General features: G+C 35.2%; 1 protein-coding gene across 1 annotated transcript in view; it reads right to left on the reverse strand.

The window, feature by feature from the left end:
- The window catches only part of Ctf4 (Chromosome transmission fidelity 4), a 525719-nt gene that overhangs the window by 226046 nt on the left and 282627 nt on the right, over nt 1–17046 (reverse strand). Inside the window, exon 14 of the mRNA XM_090398697.1 lies at nt 12695–12888. Within this exon, the coding sequence (XP_090254823.1) occupies nt 12695–12888 (194 nt within the window). The remainder of the gene's footprint in view (nt 1–12694; nt 12889–17046) is intronic.

Consider the following 17046-nt stretch of genomic DNA (forward strand, 5'->3'; position numbering starts at 1 on the left):
AAACTGGTAGGTTTTAATAAATGTTTATTTGTAAAATACTGGTCTGTATTAATAAAAGTGTATTTCTATCTATAAAAACGACCAAAAATGTATACCTTGAGATATTATTATTATCATATAGGTAATCTCCATGAGGCAGAAAACTCATCGCAGGGGATCCATTATTCACAATACCTATCATACCTCACCTTAAACTCACTCAATGACAAAGCATTCACAACCACTCCAACTCCTGACAACACACACACTCTTGCCATTCTTCATGCAAAAAATCTAATCCTAACATGTTTGCTAACTACTCTTAGACAAATTTCCAGGGATGACTCTCGTTCTCTCCTATGCTGCCATGTACAAAAAATGAAAGAAGTCTTAGTTGTCAGTTCCATATTCCTTTTAATAGCTTATATGTTTCAATCAGCTAGTTTTTGAAGTCCACAGACAGTCAAAGTATTCTCATAGGAAGCATTCCACAGACCTTCAACAATCTTTGTTACTCATCTCTAGATCCTTTCCAAACTTCTTCATTCCTATGGAATCGTTCCAGATATGGCCTTATTAGACTCACATATGGAAACAATAACCTATATATATCCCTGCTTGTTAGTGAACTCTTCAACAATCACATAATGTGATGTGATGTGTTGTTTTTGCCACCTTTGCAACATGCCCTCTAAACTTCAACTCCCTGCCCATAATCACATAAGTCTTTGGCCTCATCAGTTTCCTGCAGTTCAGTTCTATCAACATAGTACACAGCTTGGGATCTTTTTCCCAAAGTGAATGACATTACACTTGGCCACATTAAACTCACAGCCATTTTTAACCTTTGCCCATACTGCTAGTCTGTTCAAGTCTTCCTGTAGGATCTTTGCATTGACTTCATTTAGCGTTGCTCTTCCCAGTTCAGCATTGCCATCAAACAACTGAATATTTCCTGCCAAATCATTTATACATAATTGATATAGAAATTAAACAACAAAGTATCAAGTACTGAGCCCTGAGATACACCCGTGATCACTTGCCTTCTCCTGGACCCAACTCCTCCATAAAACCACTCTTTAATACCAACCCATCAGCCATCATCTAATCGAAATTGCCAGATTCATATCCATCCCATTAGATCCAATTCATGCAACAGAGTTCTATGTGGAATCCTGTCAAATGCCTTCACAAGGTCTAGCAATATCACCGAGCAGCCATTTCCTTTATCCAACTTTATTACAAAAAACCATGTTGTCCCTTATTCAGTATCATATTCCTACCAACTCAGTACTGTATTCTGTCCTTCATCAATTTTTCCAATATCTTAACCCCCCCCCCCACTCCTGAGATGCTGATTGGACTATAATTTGCTCATTCTGTCTTGGAGCTTTTCTTTTATGCAGTGGACTGTGTTTCCCTCTTTCCATTTCAGTGGCGGCATCTTCCCATTGAGGCTTAAATTAAACAGTTTGGTCAGAGGAGCTGATAATTCCCTTGAATATTCTCATAATGCATGGTCCAATATGTCATCTGATCCCATGGATGTATCGGCATTGATTGTCTGCAATATTTTAAGCACCTCTGTTTCTTCAACTGCTATTCTCTTATTGGTCTCTTATTATTTGGGATTCTAGCATTGCAACATCACCACCTATAAGGTACACTCCTGCAGAGTGTACCATATAGGTGGTGATGGTAGCAGAGCAAACCAATATGGTTTGCTCTGCTACCTCCCCACCATCAGAACTTTTTAATGTTACCTTTTCATAGCCATTCCTCTGTAAGATTAGCTATATATTAAAATTCAGATATCCCACAAGTTTAAAATATAGAAATTTATATAAAAAAATAAAAAATATTCATCTATAAAATATATAGATGAATTAAAGTTAGAAGGTAATAATAAAGTAATTTCTAAAGGTAGTTATTTAAACATATATTTCCTTTCGTATGTCACAATCAAACATTTTGAAATGTTATTTTTGTCTTGGCTATAGAAGCTTTGCTTAGATGTCAAATAAATTTGTTTAAATTAAAGATATTAAAGCATAATTATGGCTTTGTATGAGTTATCTAACGTTATGTGATGTTGGTGCCATATGTATGCAAACAAACACTGTCTATGAAATGCTGTCAATAGCAAGAGAAGAAAGCTGTGAAGTTTGTGTCTTCAATACATAAAGACTGGAAGAAATTAGAACAAAAGTTAGAAACAGAAGACTGAGAGAGGATATCCTTGTATAAAGAGGTGTGAAGTTTTTATTAGTCATCAACCCATATAGGATTTATTTCAGTTGAAGCTGAAAGGAACTTGATTGATTTCCAGTTTATATAAAATGGGCCCAGTAAAGTTGTATTATTTGGGATTCTCAGTCAGATAAGTGATTTCTAACTATTAACATTGTTTTAGTTATTTCTTCAGGTGCTTTCATACAGAAGGCAAAGGTTGTTCTAAAGCAGTGATGGCAAACCTTTTTACCCAGGTGTGTCAAACATTCTTTTTTTTTAAATATTGAAGTTGTTGATGTGCCACTTGCATACATGCATTATAAATTTAACTACATAATCATAGATGGTGACTTATACATATCATACAATTAATTTAATAAAGTGAAATCACACAGTGTCTCCTGATGTATAATACAATGGAAACAAACCAGGGGATGACCAACATATACTGTAAATTGTTTGATAAAACCGACATTACGGCCAACCATATTAGGCGTGCCATCAGTTGTAATCGAAAATATTTTCGATAAATCTGTTTCTCATGGAACACTTTAACAACACAGTCGCATATGTCTTTACCTGTCATGTTTTGAGGTAAATTTTATAACTTTATCAATTCCTCGTGCATAGAATCACCGTGAACATACCTTGCAATAATACCCAATAGAGCTGCTGACATAACATCTGTAGTTTCGTTGAGACAAATGGAAAAACAATGGCATGAGTTCAAATCTTCTTGTATTTGATTTTCTATACTAGCATTCATTGATATAATTCTGTCTTTAATAGTATTTCTACTTAATGGTAACTCTTTCATGCGCTTTACAATAGCTTCCTTATTATGAAAGTCCTCAAATAAAAATGGTGCACACTTTACGAAAGCCTCTTTAATATAATCACCATCACTAAGTGGTTTCCCATGTTCAACAATAGTATGTGAAATACTGTAACTTGCGGCTATTAAATTTGAAGATCCTGAAACAAATTTAATTAAAGTCCCTGATTGTGATTCTGCCAGTTTTAGATGTTCCAATATGTATTCTTTGCGTTCTTCAAAAGTTTTTTCTAGGAGCCATTTGTGCTTAGTTTTCAAAATGTCTTCTTACATTCCAAGTTCTGCTCACAGATAGCTCACCACACAATTTTATTGCCTCTATCAATAACATCATATTGTTCAGTCCAGGCATCTTGGAAATTTCTTCCACTTCCTTTCTGTGATAATTTTAGTTTTTTATTAGTGCTAGCTGCCATTGTAAAAGGTTTCGCAAATTAAAAAAGAGCACAATTATATACGGGGTGCTTAAGGGTCAAAGCTGTATAACTGAGAGGAGACCTCCACATAGCCTTTAAAGGAATGCGGAGAACCGACCAGGGCTTCTGACCTAATGTCCAATCCTCACTTTCTCGTGGTGCACCCTGTTGGGTATCTACTTTGATACTGAACGAACGAGGATGGGCTGGCAATTTGGGATTTAGCCAACCAAATTGTATTCTTATTGGTTAAACCAAAATAAAAAAGATGGTACAACATGACAAAATTTCATGGCAGCTGGGGCGTCGCCCGGTTAAACAAGGCCCCCGTTGTTTTCGCCAGGGAACCAGGGCGAACAGCGAAAAGTCAGCTACTGGAACAAATCTGAAAACAAACCCCAACTCAACATCACCAGAGTTAAAGATCGGTACTATCAACGTAAGAAGCCTGAATGGCAAAGAAATGGAGCTAGCCGAGGAATTAGATAAGTACCAGATCGACATTATAGGGGAGACTGAAACAAAAAAGACCAAAACTGGTGAGATCTTTCTGAGCAATAAATACAAAATGTTATATTCAGGCAATGACAATCAAGGAAAAGAAGGAGTAGCCATAGTATTCAACACAAAATACAAGGCTAATCTTCTTGATTGGCAGTCAGTCTCAAGTAGAGTCATGTGGGCAAATATGAGAATGGGGAACTGGACAATGAGACTTATTTGTGCCTATGGTCCCAAAGAAGGTTCTACTAAGGTAGAAGTGGAGAAATTTTTTGGGGCTTTAGAGAAAGCAGCTGACACAATATAAAAGGAAAAGTTGGTCCTTATTGGGGATCTAAATAGCAGAGTAGGAAATGATTGTGATACATACAAAAATATTTTGTTAAAATTTGGAGAAAAGAGCAAAGCTAATAATAATGGCAAATATCTGTTGGATTTCTGCTCAGGACATGGACTGGTTATTACTAACACCATGTTCCAACATAAAAATGTGCACAAATTCACATGTAGAGAAGAGGCTAGGAATAAAAAAAGTCTCATTGACTATGTTATTGTTGATAGTGATGTTTTCTCCCTGGACACCAGAGTGTACAGAGGATATGAAATTGGAAGTGATCACTATTTAGTCTTGAGCAGGATAAAATTGAATTTCATATTGAAAAGAATAACATGTAAAAAAGTTTTAAAGCGAATATAAGTTGAGCAGCTCCCAGGTGTGAACTGTAGACTAAAATACAGAAAGGTTATTGAAAAGAAAATGAAAGAGTGTGAGAACAGGAATGAAACCTTGGAGATTCAGTGGCAAACTCTGAAGAAAACATTGATTGATTCTGCCAGAGAGGCATGTGGTGAGGTTGTGTGCAAGGATAAAAAAATCAGAACTCCCTGGTGGACACGGGAAGTTAAAGAGACAGTGAAGGAAAAGAAGAAAGCATATCAAAAGTTCCTGGCAAATAAGTCAGCTTTTACTCTTAGAGAATACAGAGACAAATGTAAGAAAGCTAAACAGTGTGTAAAACTAGCTAAACAAAAGTCATGGGAGGACTTTGGCAAGAATATAGAAAATAAATATCAAGAAGGTGGCAAAATATTCTGGAGGTTGTTGAAGAAGCTTAGGAATGGAGGAAAGAGTGCTGTAAAAGGAGTTAGAGATGATAAAGGTGACATGAAAATGGGAGAAAAAGATATCCTTGAAGTATGGAGTAAATACTTTGAAAAACTTCTAAATGAAACAAGCAGTGATGACAGCACGGTGATAAAAAAACACTGACCAGGCATGCAGTCAGGAATACATATCCATATTTGAAGTAGAAAAAGCCATCAAAGGCTTGAAATATGGAAAGGCAGCAGGAGTAGATGATATTCGACCAGAAATGCTGAAGTATGGTGGTATGAAAGTCTTACAGTGGCTGCACTGCATAGTTCATAAAGCCTGGACAGAGGGACAAATTCCCGATGATTGGAGTAGAGCTCTCATAGTACCCATATATAAAAAGGGAAATAAAACTGAATGTGAGAATTACAGACGTATTTCCTTACTGTGTGTTCCTGGTAAGATTTATACAAGTATACTTGAGAAACGGTTGAGAAGAATTGTGGAAGAAAAGCTTGGTGAAGAACAAGCTGGATTCAGGCCAAATAGAGGCTGTCAGGATCAGATCTTCACTTTACGACAAACAGTCGAGAAAGCATGGGAATATAACAAAGATCTGTATTTAAGTTTTGTCGATCTGGAAAAGGCATATGACAAGGTGCCATGAGAGAAGCTATTCAATACGGGGCATTATATCAAGCAATACTTAGTCTTTATTTGAGTTGTAAGTCAGCAGTTAGAAATGAAGGAAGTACAGGAAGATGGTTTAATGTTAAATCTGGTGTGAGACAAGGATGTACATTATCCCCTCTGTTATTCATTATCTATATGGATCACATTATGTAGGAAAGTGGTATTAAACATGATATCAAAATTGGAGATGTTAATGTCAGCTCTTTGCTTTATGCGGATGATGTTATACTTCTAAATAAATCCGCTACAAGTCTGCAAGATTCTCTGACTAAATTGAATAGCTGTTGTAATAGATATGGTATGAAGGTCAGCAATAAAAAGACAAAGACAATGAAAATAGGCAGAATCATTGAAAATGTCAACTGTGTTGTGAATGGAGAACCTGTGGAACAAGTAAAACATTTCAGCTACTTAGGCATGATTTTTACTGAAGATGGTAAAATAAATATAGAAATAGACAACAGAATCAGCAAAGCTGGTATGGTGGGAAGTCAATTGAATAAATTCATATGGAATAAGAGAGAAATTAGTCGGAACACTAAATTAGCTGTATACAGGACGGTGTTCAAACCAGTTTTAACTTATGGATCTGAGAGCTGGGTCAGAAATAAAACACTTGACCAAAGACGAGAGACCGCAGATATGAGAGTCCTGAGAAAGATTAGAAGCGTGAAGAGATGGCATCAATGGCAATATCATATTAAAAATGAGGATATTAGGAAAGAACTTGACATTGTCAGCATCCAGGAATGCGTTAGGAGAGCTAATCTCAGGTGGTATGGTCACTTAAATAGAATGGGAGAGGAAAGATTAGTAAAACAAGTGCTCTCTGCCAGGTTGGCAGGAAAACGACCCAGAGGAAGACCAAGATATAGGTGGATTGATATGGTACAAAGTGCCTTAGAGGATAGAAATATAAGATCTGATAATGTTGGAGTCTTGACAAGTAACAGACTGATTTGGAGGAAAATTGTAGATAGGAAGTTAGTAATGATGTAATTTTTTCATCTAGTACTGTCATATCCTGTACACCCCTTGAGGGTACATGGCAGGAATTTGATGATGATGATGATGACAATTATATACGGCGGTAATTAAGCAGTAATAATTAATAAGAAGAATTACTGGAAATGAATTATACACCAGCAACTCAAATTACTTAAGTGGCAGACCATGCAAGACTACCACTACTTCAGCAGGATTGCCAGATTTATTACCGGTACATTCATAGCAACCTTGTTACGATTTGCTCTCTATCACGCTACTAAATAACAGCTATTTAGTAGGTTTTGTTACTATTTGCATTATTTAACAAAATTTATTGAATTTATTACAACTATAAAAATGTTTTCATTATTTACTCAGATAAATTCAATATTTAATGCTGAGAATTATATTTCTGTTAAAGTGGTTTAATCAAGTTTAGAACTTGTATTACTCAGTTGAGAGACTTGGAATGCATACATGAACGAATTTCACACAGAAGTCAAATGAAAACTTTAAGTTTATAATATATAAAGCACATATTTATAAGTTTGTATCGTATAATATTGATAATAATTTTTATAAGTTTTTATAATATCATATGACTATGCAGAAATTATAATGATTAAGAAAGAAAACATAAACTTAAAAAGCTCGTTGTTTATAGGCTAGTTACAAAATAAAATAGAAATAAGCTAACTACAAAATAAAATAGAAATAGGCTAACTATAAAATATAATTCTTTCAATGAATCGAAACCTACCTTTGTCTTAACTGAGAGCAATCTTACACGATTTATTGCAGTTTTTTTTTTTATCAGAATACCAATATCTTTCAACATCCAAGGTGTGTCACCTGAAACCTTCAAGTGCATCAGTGCTGACACACGTCATAGGTTCGCCATCACTGTATTAAAGTATTAACGTATTTTTAAATACTTTTTAAAGTATTAAACTGTTGAAATGCTTTCAAGAAGAAGAATGTTGAGACTATCACACAGAAAGTTAATTCATCCTAAAATGATGAGTTTTAGCAGCTTATTCAATGGAGCTTGCTACTACTTTTGTATAGAAAGTAAAGTTACACAAGTGTTGTGAATGAAGACAAGATTTGTTTCATTCAGTGATCTATGATTTTAAGATGCAAGAAGAATTTGTCTTATGTTGCTGTCATATAGAGAGCACCTTTGTTTTGTGTTAGTCTTTCTTCTGTGTGAACTCAAGAAGGAATAAAAGTTATCTAGAAGGCAAGAGTCTACGGTTCCAGGAGTGTTATCCAGATAGGACAATATCTACACTGCTCAAAACAATTAGAGATATTTTAGTTTCTGTCGGATAATTATAAATTTCTGCAAATAATTATAACTATTGGGTACTTTATACATTAATAAATATTTCTTACTTATGGATAGGGTGTAATTGATGACATATTGTTTAAATAATCAATATTTATTACAAATTTAACAAATTATACATTTTAGCGTGAAATAAAATTAACAAGAATAACAACCAGAATATCCCCTAATTGTTTTGAGCAATATATTAGTTTATGTGACTGTAAAGTTATAGTGTTTTTCTTGTTGTGATTTAATTAAAATGCACTGTTGCTTGCACATTAGTTAATTTGATGTTGTATCTCTTACAGGGTTAAAAGTTAGGTTACATATGGGATATCCAGGTATACAAACCTGTGTATGCAAGCTAGATTTAGAATTCAGTTTAAGATGTTCTTTTTAATTTGACTTTAAGAATTTAAACCACTTGGAGTGTGTGGAAGTGATTAAGCATATATACTCATATCACCCCCCTACCCCCCACACACACATACCTCCTTTTTCTTGTCACATAGCAAAAGAACTCTTTAGGATTTCTTTTTGTCTCATCAGCTAGCTTTCTCTCATAATTGACTTTGGAATTCCTTACCATATAGATTACCCTTCTTGCTTATGCCTTGTACTGCTCATGGACATGATGACCACTTTTTTCTTTGTGATCCTTCACAACCTTTTCTTTGCCTACAACTCTTGCTTAATGAAACTATTCACCCATCTAACTCCTATCTGATTTATTCTTTTGCCTCTGTGTATACATTCTCATACTGCTTTCTTCAAACACCCCATGACCAACTCCCATGCATCATCAACATCTCTGCCTTCTATATTCTTACAGATGGCACTGCTGAAAGCTGACTCCTTAACTTGTCATAATCACCTGCATTGTAATCCACATATATATTCCTTCTTAACAGAAAATTCTGCATGTTTAGCAATCTCCCAGATCAAGACTACATTATCAGTTACCGTCTAGTGGATGCAGTGTAGCTAGATTGGTTACTATTAAGTTTTCTGACGCTATGATCCAACGCTCTTAAGCCTCGTGGCCCCTCTCTTACATGCTGCTTCAGGTAATTATCTCTCATCGGGTTTATAAATTCCAGTTCTTTCCCTTCTATGACCATTTCTCTTCCAAATCTATATCCCCCATTTTAATTACTTGACATGCACTAATTGTTCAAAATTTGCCAATGTATGTCATCTACATTCTTCATTATATCCTGGATTATAACAACAATCGATTATATATTTCATCCTGTTGTCCTCTAATCAATGCCAACACCAGATAGCATCAAATGATTGCCCTGTACATTCCTGTCCTCCTACTCTCTTTTGCTTTTGATATCATTAGCAAAACTCCTTCCCTCATATCCTCTTTGAAGATACTATATCCTTTCCACTCTATTTCTATGAGCAGGACTCCAGGTATGTATGTATATGTATATCTCTCTCTCTCTCTCTCTCTCTCTCTCTCTGTGTGTGTGTGTGTGTGTGTGTGTGTGTGTGTGTGTGTGTGTGTGTGTGTGTGTATGTAATGTATTCTCCTCCATTTCAAAACATCATCTCATTCAGCATCATGATTTAATCATGGGCAACCTCCAGTGAATGAAGTTTAATTTTCAACCAGGAGATTGCATCTTATGTAGACAACTGAGATGCCAGTATTCTTTGGTAGAAAAGCAGAAAGTAAAAAACTCAATTCACACACCAAATATCTAGTTAAAATTCTCTCGATCAACAAGTTTTCATTCTATATTACATGCGATTTCGGAAATTTTTTCACTTGGTTGCAAATTAGATTAAACTTGTCAAAAAAATTATATTGTTGTTTTACTCTTTATCGAATTGTAAGCAAAAAGTCTAGTCATTAATGACTAGGTTACTTGTATATAAAGCTAAATATATATGAAGTCTAATTGTGATGTTTTACGAAGAACTATCTGCAATAGTTTATCTTGTAACATTTTTTTGCTAGCTTTATCGTTGAAAGCAGATTCTGCTGAGTCTGCAAATTACAGTTGACTTTTATGGAGAACTCGAAGCCACCATAGGAATTGTGTTGTAGTGGATAGTTGTGTTGCTATGATGTTACTCTTGACTTCTGCTCCACTATATGGGATTATCTCACTGTTTGAATTTGTAAAAAGGCAATCCCTATTATTCTGCATTTGTACATATGTGTGTGGAATAATTTTATATATAGGATGTGTGTTTTGCATTATGGGATACAAAGGCAATAAATGTGAAGGCATTTAGCCTATATACAGAAGTAACCTAGTCTCGAACATATTTCACATGTAAATCTTGTTTGCTTATACTCAAATACAAGCCCCACAAACACCCACTGTCTGGCTATGCTATGAGGATGATGTGCTCACTATTTGGCCACATGGCTTAGATACACTCCACAATTTCTTAAAACACTTAAACAATCAATTAAAGAATCCAGTTCGCCTTGGAAAAGGAAAACAATAACAGTCTTCCTTTCCTGGATACTCTGATTACACACCAGGCTCCCGGTGTGTGTGTGTGTGTGTGTGGGGCTTAAGATTTTTTTGTTGGGGGGGTGCCTAGAGAGAGCAGCTTGAGTCTCCGGGGAAAGTGTTTTCTGACGTGGCCTGTGTGGGGACTTTGTCAGTGGATTCTTTTCCCTGGAATATGAGCGGTTCTGCTCAATGGTATGTAAGCCTGTCACTGAGTAGAACCAACACTGAGTTGGATGATCTTTTGGTCACACTCGTAGGGAGTGGTTCAAGGAATCATCTAATTTTTAGAGATAGATTTACTTAAGCATCTGCCTGGTCTCTGATAAAAACCAACCAGTTTGAAACAGCTGTCAGGCCAGTGAAACCTTATCAAAATGGACCAACAGGATGCGAATATATGGATGCTTGAGCAGTGATCATGTTCTCCTATAAAGTCCAGTTAGGGCAACTTGTAAATGCCAGCGAGTGTATTCCCATAAGCTCTCTGGTTAAATTTCGTACAAAACTTCTATAGTTTCTGTATTCGGCTTTGAGATAATGCTGGTTTTAATATCCACTTGATTTATATAATTTTGCATAGCTGAAATGAAGGGCTCTTTATTTTAGTAAATATTTCTTCCTTGGTCATCAAGGCATCTCCATGGACACAAAGAAGTGCAACTAAGCACATACACAGTAGCAGGAAGGCAACACACAGACAGTATGAAAGGCAGGAAACTGCAGTCTTAACTGGCACCCTCTATATGTGCAGCAATGAAAACTTGCTGAAGATCACAAAGACCATCGGGATTTCCCCCTTTCTGGATGTTTGTTGTGTCAAACCATATGGCAATCATGGCAGCAGGGCACTGGATGCCAGTGCTGATGATCTAGAAGATTAAAAAGAGAGTCAAGATAAGTAAAGTGAAGAATACAAAAGAAAAGAAAAGAATGGGTACCATCACTGGGAGGTTCTCTTCATCACAAACAAGTACACTACATGGCGTGATAAGAAATACAATAACACTGGTTAACCTAAAAAATCAATTTTAGACCTGTTTACATACATAAAAATAACAGTCACAATAAAGAGAGCTTGCTAATTTGGCTTAATCAAAATGATTCATTCCTGAAACTTATAAATTATCCCAAAATTATATCATATCTGTTTTGAAAGAAATTGGCACCCATCTCTTATAACATTACACATCTGAAGTTAACCCTGTTTTGCTGGTTAATTGTTGTTGTAAAACAAACAATTAAGTTGTTTATAAAAACAACTATAAATGATTGACAGCTTCAAACTAGAACAAAAGAAACAAATGTAAACTGAATCACCATTTACCGTATTTTCCACTGTATAAGACGAACTTTTTTATCTTAAAAATGGGGTGCGTCTTATATAATGAAGGTAAAGATTGTTTCCTCTTTTCAAAGTCATACGCACTCCCTTTTAGGTTCCAAGATCTTTGTAGGCAGTTAATGGTGCAATCAAATTGATGCGTGACCTTAACGTGACTTCTAGCGCGTCATTGGCTAAAAACGGGAAGTCCCTATTCAAGTTTCATAATATCTTATCCGAGTAATCAGTTACTGATGTTTATCAGTATTGAGTTGACGTGTTGAGATAATTTGTGTTCAGTTTGATATTTCCCCGTAGATTTTAGTGATGGAAAAAAACAGGTGACATTCATATACTTCAAGTTACAAATTGCAGGTTGTAAAATATGCGGAAGAATACGGGAATAGAGAAGCTGAAAGACATTTTGGACCTCCGCCTATAGAAAAAATGATTAGAACTTGGCCTGGTCAGAAGGAGATTTTGTACAATTTGCATAATGAAAAGCGTGCGGAACGTGGAAAAATTGCAAAGTGGCTAGAACTAGAGACCGAAGTTTTGAAATGGGTGCAAGAAAATTGGCAAAATGGCATTGCCATTTCAACAAAAATGGCTCGTACACATTAAAAATTACCATTTTTTTAAAAATCATACTTTAAAGTTTAGGTTTTTTCCAGAAAATTGTATTAAATTTCTTGGGTGTGTCTTATACATAGGAGCATCTTATACACCAGAAAATACAGTATGTACAGAGCAGTAAAATTCATTATTATATGTAAAGTATCCTGAATGATCTATCAATCATACAAATAGCTCCAAGTTACCATAAATCTATGCTGTAAATGAATAGGAGTAGAACCAGGTTGAAATGCAGCCTGAAGTTGATTAACTGGTGATACAGGAATATTCAAAGGCTTATCGATTGTGCTGACTTTATTAATCTGTTGTTCTTCAGGTGGATAATCTACACCAAATATCTTTGGTTCAAATGTAGCTTTAATAGCTCCAAGATCAATCTCTGAAATGAAAAATAAGAATTAAATATAACCTTTTCCAATTCCTAAAACAAATGCATCAAAAAACATAAAAAGTAATTTTACACCTGAATTCTGATTAGGATCTGAACATATTCTTAACCTACTATTTGTGGCAATGCATACCATTTTCATGAAATTCATCTATTGTAAATGTTTTAATGCATTACATAAAATACCGAAAAGAATATTTTCTTTAAAATATATTAAAGGGAAAAAAACGAGAGTGGTATGTATGTATGAAAATAGTATATTTATGTGTACTCACTGCAACACATGCTGTTGTTATACAGTACTTTTGTTAATAATTCACAGCATATTCTTTTCTGGCTATAGTATTTTTTAAGGAAATTACAAAGTAGTCTAATTTGTTAACTAAAATAAATTTAATTAATATCTCCAATATTTCGGCAAAGTGAAATTGCCATCATTACAATAAGTAATGAAGATGAAGCATGTCAGCTGAGAGTAGGCCTAAAGTCCTAAATAGTGCCCCTTAGTGAGCTAAATTGGGTGTCTTTGACTGATGGGCTGAAATGCAGAGAATGAGAGCTTCCCAAATTTGGAGCAGTTTCATGCAACCAAATTTGTTGAGGTTAGGATAGTTTCTTAAAGCAGAAGCAGAGAAAAGTCTTTTGTATTCTTCCAGTGTACCTATGGCAAGTGTCAAAAGCATGGTCAGCAAGTCCTGAGTAGCTATAGTCATGGAAACAGATATAGTCCTTATGTTCAGCAATTTTGATGTTGGCTGTCTTCCTATTTAGCTATAGTAGGATAGTTTACCACTACAAGAGATCTGGTAAACATGTGGCAGATCTAGGAACTGTGGCTGGTCTTCAGTGGAGTGGACAGGGGGATGCTAATTTTTTATATGGTCTGTAAGTGGTTGTCAGGTTGTATTTTTTAAAGATTTTTGTTAGTTTTTCGGTTGTGCCTTGCACATAATGAATACTGATAGCTTTGGTGTAGTCTCTGTTCTGCAGAGGGTGTGTGCATGTGTGTGGGTGGGTGGTGGTTAATACTTCCAAATTTGGGATTTTAATGTTTTTTTTGATATGGTAAGGATTGTAGCCATTAGCTAAGAAGGTTTTATGAAGATGGTCAAGTTCAGTGAGGAGAGGGCACTGTTATCTGAACTAATTAATTTATCCCTGTTTTATACAGTTTTAGCAACTGCACACTGTTGGGAGCGGGGATGATGATGTGACTGTTTGTGAATGTATCTACCAGTATGTGTGTGAATGCCAAGGATCCATTAGACTGGTATGAAATTAAAATGTCTAGGAAAGGATTGTCATTTACATTTTCTAATGTGAACTAGATCCAGGGATGTTGATTGTTTAGGTGTGTTAAAAATATGTTGAGAGCATCCAGGTCATGTGGCCAAATGGACAACACATCATCAACAAAGTGTTGCCAAACAGTGGGTCTATATGGGACAGAGTTTAGAGCTTTCTCTTTAAATGTTTCCATGATGAAATTAGCAGGAAGAAGAAAGCAAAGAGCCCATGGTTGTCTCCTCTTTTTTTTTTTTTTGGTAGAATTTTCCTTGACAAATGAAAATAGCCAGGTGCATAGTGAATTTAGACAAGGCTGAAATATTGGATTGTGAGGTTTTCTATACTATCTTTAAAGGGAGCTGGCTTTTTTTATGTGTGAGGGCTACTGCTGGTATATTTGGAAAGCACTTTTGCTAAATATTTGGTTAATTTGTATGTGGGGGAATCAATGCCATCTACAACTGGATGTAATGATACATTCAGTTTATGAAATTTAGTGGATGCATGAAACTCCTCCAAATTAAGGAAGCTCTCATCCTCCATACTTCAGCCCAACAACCAAGGACACCAAATTTAGCCCACTAGGGGGGCTCTATTTAGGACTATAGGCCTACAATCAGTTGACATGCTTTATTTTCATTACTCAGTATGTTGTATTAAATTAACCATAATACGGGTTTATACCCCAATAAATGAGAAGGTTCTTGCAGAAAAGGAAAACTTTTATGATAAGTTACAGAAATGTATACAACAAGTACCGAAGCATTACACGATTATTCTTATGGGTAACATGAATGATAAAGTTGGCAAAAGAAATAATGAAGCTGAGAGGGGAGTAATTATAAATAACCTTGCAATAAGAAGTTCATTTAAGAATAAAGACATATACATGCAATGACCTAGATATCCAGATAGAAAAACCGAAATCTAAATTGATCATATTGTAATCAAAGGTGATTTTAGGATTTCACTCTTAAATCTTAAATTAAGGCAAGGGGGCTGATGTTGAACCTTATTATTTAGTAACTCATTGTTGAACTCATTACTTAGGAAGAGCCAAACTTAAATTAAAACTACATTTGAGTAAAAAATTAGAAATCAAAATTAAAAATAAATGAGATAAAGGAAAATTTTTCTATCATGATAAAAAAACTGATTTCATTTTGGAAAATGAGAAGCTAGAGACTGAGGAAGTAGAAAGCCCAGAAGACATGATGGAAAAACAGTGGGGAAAAAAAAATTAAATGTTATATAACGAATGGCAAGAGACTGTTTGGGTGCTAAAAATGGAAGAAAGAAGAAAGATACAAAGATTGATTAACAGACAAAATCTGAAAACTCATAGATAAGAAATTAAAACTGAAAATGCTAAATTAGGGAAATCCATTTGAGCAATTATAGAGAGAAAGAGAAGTAAGTTAGTTAAAAGATCTGCAAGAGAAGGTAAAGGAATTATGTAGACAATTTAGGCAGAAGAAGCAAAAAAAAAGCTGCAGCATTAGGACACATTGTACAACTGTATGAGGTGACAAAAATGCTTTGAAGAAAAAAGACAAGTAAATCCTATACAGGATAAAAAATTGTTTGCTGCTAAATGAAGAAGATTGTTAAAAGATGGAAAGAACACTTTGGTGAAATTTTAAATGTAGAAAGAAATATAACTGACATGATTAGAAGTTGGATAATAGAAGTACCTCATAAAAGCATAAATTTAAATATTCACTAGAACTAATATGTAAAAATGAAATAATGAACGTAACAGAGAAGATGAAAAGTGGAAAAGCATGTGACAATTGTGATATAGCAACAGAAATGCTTAAGACAAATAAGGAAATTGCTGCTAATCAACTGCAACTGATTTTTAACAATGAGCTAGACACAGAAGATTCCTAAACAGTGAAAAGATGCAATGATAATCCCAAAGAAAGGAGATCTTACATCGTCATCCTGATATGTACCCTAAGAGGTACAGAATAATTATGACACCACTACATGAAAAAGTTACACCTTTACTGACTTCCGATTAATACTTTCCCTCCAAATTAATTTGTTATCTGTCAAGATTCAATATTATCAGGTCTTATATTTCTGTCTTTTAAGACCTCTTTTTACTGTATCAATCCATCTACATCTTGGTCTCCTTCTGTGTCTTTCTCCTGCAAAACTAGCAAAGAACACTTGTTTAGCTAATCTTTCCTCTTCATTATGTTTAAGTGGGATAACTAATTTCTAACACGTAATTTTAAAATTACATAATTAAACAAATTGCTGTGATTATTATGTTGGAGGTTTAATGGATTTTTTACAACACTCAAAAAGAATTAAATTAGAATTTAATGCTTCCTATATTTCGTCCTAGTCACTAGGACATCTACGGGGATTACAAAAACAATTAATGTAACATGCACACAAAAACTTACAATACTGAGCCCAACCACGTGGGTGACACTAAAGTCCTATCTAGGTGGAGCACCCTCTAAGGGCGGTAGTAGGTGGCCTGGAATGTAAGGTGGGACCTCTGGTGATGAGTGTTTCCCAAATCTTCGGAAGCTTAATGCAACCGCATTTGTTAAGATTTGGTTGGTTTCTGAGAGATGCTGCTGCTTCTCAGAAAAGTCTCTCTTTCTTGAATTTGCTGTGGTGGAGCATGGAGGTTTTCTTCCATGATACTCTGTGGGTGGTGTCCAAAACATGGTCAGCCAAGCCTGAATGGCCATAGTTGTGTTTAACGATGTACGACTTGTGTTCCTCCAGGAGGATGGATGCTGATCTGCCTGTCTGTCCAAAGTACGCAAGCTTACAGGAACAGGGTACTTTGTAAACTCCAGGCAGAGAGAGAGGAGGGAGCTGATCTTTCGTAGA

Source organism: Typopeltis vanoorti, chromosome 10 (genome assembly GCF_054136105.1).
Source record: "Typopeltis vanoorti isolate ZY-2024b chromosome 10, IOZ_Tvanoo_1.0, whole genome shotgun sequence".
NCBI classification, from domain to species: domain Eukaryota; kingdom Metazoa; phylum Arthropoda; class Arachnida; order Uropygi; family Thelyphonidae; genus Typopeltis; species Typopeltis vanoorti.